Source organism: Nematolebias whitei, unplaced genomic scaffold (genome assembly GCF_014905685.2).
Source record: "Nematolebias whitei isolate Nwh7 unplaced genomic scaffold, NemWhi1 Nwh_scaf_5357, whole genome shotgun sequence".
Taxonomy (NCBI): domain Eukaryota; kingdom Metazoa; phylum Chordata; class Actinopteri; order Cyprinodontiformes; family Rivulidae; genus Nematolebias; species Nematolebias whitei.
The window spans coordinates 1-4,098 of NW_023623902.1; the positions used below are offsets into that span (position 1 = coordinate 1).

The window sequence follows — 4,098 nt, forward strand, 5'->3', positions numbered from 1 at the left end:
TAGACCAGTGGACTGTCAGTCTGTCCAACACATAGACCAGTGGACTGTCAGTCATTCCAACATGTAGACCAGTGGACAGTCAGTATGTCCAACATGAAGACCAGTGGACTGTCAGTCTGTTCAACATGTAGACCAGTGGACTGTCAGTCTGTCCTACATGTAGACCAGTGGACTGTCAGTCTGTCCGACATGGATCTGATATTTGGCTCCATGATTTCAGTCTGATGTGTCATTCAGATATTTTTCTGTTCCAGCTGCTGGAGGACAACATGGTCACTTTTGTGAAGAACGAGCTGAAGAAGATCCAGAAGGCTCTTAGCCCATATTACCCAGAATGCTTAGAGAGTCAGAGGGAGGATGAGGAGGTGTTGGAGGGTGAGGATGAAGAGCAGAGGAGGAGCAGAGAGGCATTGATGAAGATCACAGTTTCCTTCCTGAGGAGGATGAAGCAGGAGGAGCTGGCTGACCGTCTGCAGAGCAGTAAGAGGATTTATATAAACATTTAACTTTTGAGATTTCATTGTTGAGAGGAATTTATTCTTTAATTAATAAATGTATGTATTTTGTTTGTTCAGGACAAGTTGCAGCAGTTTGTCAACGTAACCTTAAAAGTTGTGTGAAGAAGAGGTTCCAGTGTGTGTTTGAGGGGATTGCTAAAGCAGGAAACCCAACCCTTCTGAATGAGATCTACACAGAGCTCTACATCACAGAGGGAGGGACTGGAGAGGTCAATGATGAACATGAGGTCAGACAGATTGAAACAGCATCCAGGAAACCACACACACCAGAAACAACCATCAGACAAGAAGACATCTTTAAACTCCCACCTGGAAGACATGAACCAGTCAGAACAGTGATGACAAAGGGAGTGGCTGGCATTGGGAAAACAGTCTTAACACAGAAGTTCACTCTGGACTGGGCTGAAGACAAAGCCAACCAGGACATCCACTTCATGTTTCCATTCACTTTCAGAGAGCTGAACGTGCTGAAAGAGAAGAAGTTCAGCTTGGTGGAACTTGTTCATCACTTCTTTACTGAAACCAAAGAAATGTGCAGCTTTGAAGACTTCCAGCTTGTGTTCATCTTTGATGGTCTGGATGAGTGTCGACTTCCTCTGGACTTCCACAACAATCAGATCCTGACTGATGTTACAGAGTCCACCTCAGTGGATGTGCTGCTGACAAACCTCATCAGGGGGAAACTGCTTCCCTCTGCTCGCCTCTGGATAACCACACGACCTGCAGCAGCCAATCAGATCCCTGCTGAGTGTGTTGGCATGGTGACAGAGGTCAGAGGCTTCACTGACCCACAGAAGGAGGAGTACTTCAGGAAGAGGTTCAGAGATGAGGAGCAGGCCAGCAGGATCATCTCCCACATCAAGACATCACGAAGCCTCCACATCATGTGCCACATCCCAGTCTTCTGCTGGATCACTGCTACAGTTCTGGAGGACGTGTTGAAAAGCAGAGAGGGAGGAGAGCTGCCCAACACCCTGACTGAGATGTACATCCACTTCCTGCTGGTTCACACCAAAGTCAAGAAGGTCAAGTATGATGGAGGAGCTGAGACAGATCCACTCTGGAGTCCAGAGAGCAGGAAGATGATTGAGTCTCTGGGAAAAGTGGCTTTTGAGCAGCTGCAGAATGGAAACCTGATCTTCTATGAATCAGACCTGACAGAGTGTGGCATCGATATCAGAGCAGCCTCAGTGTACTCAGGAGTGTTCACACAGATCTTTAAAGAGGAGAGAGGCCTGTACCAGGACAAGGTGTTCTGCTTCGTCCATCTGAGTGTTCAGGAGTTTCTGGCTGCTCTTCATGTCCATCTGACCTTCATCAACTCTGGACTCAATCTGATGGGAGGAGATGAATTATCCAAGAATCCTGGAAAAATTGATCTAAGTTATCTCTATCAGTGGGCTGTGAACCAGGCCTTACAGAGTCCAAATGGACACCTGGACTTGTTCCTCCGGTTCCTCCTGGGTCTTTCACTGCAGACCAATCAGACTCTCCTACGAGGCCTGCTGACACAGACAGGAAGTAGCTCACAGACCAATCAGGAAACAGTCCAGTACATCAAGAATCTGATCAGTGAGAATCTGTCTGCAGAGAAAAGCATCAATCTGTTCCACTGTCTGAATGAACTGAATGATGGTTCTCTAGTGGAGGAGATCCAACAGTCTCTGAGTTCAGGAAGTCTCTCCACAGATAAACTGTCTCCTGCTCACTGGTCAGCTCTGGTCTTCATCTTACTGACATCAGGAAAAATTCTGGATGATTTCAACCCAAAGAAATATACTGATGACAGGAGGTCTATTCTGAGGCTGCTGCCAGTGGTCAAAGTTTCCAAAAAAGCCAAGTAAGTACTAAAATATTAAAATATTTCTAAACAAGTAACATTTAAATAAACTTTGTAATGTGATGACAAATGGATCCACTTCTGAATCAGAACTTTGACTTTATAAAACATGACTCTTTGATGCTTCATGTGATATTTATGCTAATAAATAACCAGAGATATTTTTGTCAATTACTACAGAGTGAACAAACAACATGTGGATGTTTATCAAATATTGTTTTATAGAGTTGTAATAAAAGTTTTGACATTAGAGCTGTTTGAAGATGCAACAATTCACTTCAGTTTTAGCTGTTTAAACTAGCCGTTAGCTCATCAGTCCTATCAAACACAAACTTTAATTCTTCAGTTTGTATCATTCAAACATGTGTCAACATTGGACATGTTCTTATTAAAGACGAAGGTAAATTTGTTGTTATCCTTCCACAATAATCAGAAAAACACAACTGATGGGACTCGAGCCAGAAAGCTCCTGTTTAATCTCATTAGTTCAAGAAATATTTTCCAGAAACTTTGAGCTTGACAACATGAACTTTAATGAACTCCTGTCTGACTTTTTGTCTTTCTCACAATAATGGAGTCCTCCTGGGTATTCTTCTATGGAACCCATGAAGAATTAAAATGTGACGGACGCTGTGATCAGAAAGTGACGCAGCTTTACCTTGGAGTTCATCTTGAATGGTTTGGATGGTTTCCTTCGTTCTTTTTCTACCATCAACACGATCTGTCTGGTCAAACTGGGTTTGCAGTTCCTCTTAAGTTCACAACCTGAGAGGTCGACTATAGTCTCATGAACCTTCTACTTTTGAATCATATTGGCAGCTGTTGTCAGAGGAACATGAAGCTGCTTGGAGGTGCTCTTTTACTCTTTGTTTCCTTTAAACAGGTTGAATGTCTAATGAAAAACATCGTAGAGAACCTGTGATACTGAATAAAGTCAAACAGTTTTAAAGATGACTATCATGAATATTAAACTATTTAAAGGTAATATCTCACTGAGCTGAGATCAGTTGGCAAACAGCATTCATGATGGAGTCTCCCAAATGTCTTAACTTCCTTTAATGAGTTTTTTTTAATCTCATTTTAAAATTATTCAACTATTTTTGTCTCATAATCGTCACAGAGTCGTTGTGGTTCTCTCCAACTTTCTGTATTTTCCTGACTTTGGTATAAAAGCAAAATGAAAGCAAAATGTTTTCATGGCTATCCTGTAACTCTGTCAGGTCATCTGTACAGATTATTTTTTTATAGAGATGTTTCGCCCTCTATCCAGAGGGCTTCATCAGTCTCAGGAGTTCCAGTAAACTGTTTCTCCATCAAGCAGTAAACTTCTTACGTAGACCAACCAGTTTGACTGATGAAGCCCTCTGGATAGAGGACGAAACATCTCTATAAAAAAGACTCTGTCCAGATGACCTGACTGAGAATTGTTGGATTTGATACCTGGATGATTGAGCAGGAACTTTTTTGTATTCGTGGCTAGTTTGTAACAAAATGATAGTTCAAAGCTAAAAGATGGACAGGAAGTCTGCTGCAAAGTAGGAAATCTGTAGCTAGAAGCTAAAAGTATTTATAGATTAGATAAACTTCAGCTTATAGCAACAAAAGTTGCTAAATTTAACAAAAGACTAACTTGAAGCAGGACAGTAACAAAAAGATAAAACAAGGAGAATATTAGCCTAAAGCTACAAGTGTCTAAAAGTAAAAGTAGCCAAAATCTATCTAAATATTGCAACAAGCCTG

The 4,098-nt window shown here is 41.7% G+C and overlaps 1 protein-coding gene across 1 annotated transcript; it reads left to right on the forward strand.

Annotated features, from left to right (window-relative positions):
* Positions 1-224: 224 nt before the first annotated feature.
* Positions 225-2,362, forward strand: LOC119429678 (protein NLRC3-like). The gene is made up of 2 exons (XM_037697259.1): positions 225-480; positions 576-2,362. Exons 1-2 carry the CDS (start codon positions 225-227, stop codon positions 2,360-2,362), a joined length of 2,043 nt encoding a protein of 680 aa, XP_037553187.1.
* Positions 2,363-4,098: the final 1,736 nt, after the last annotated feature.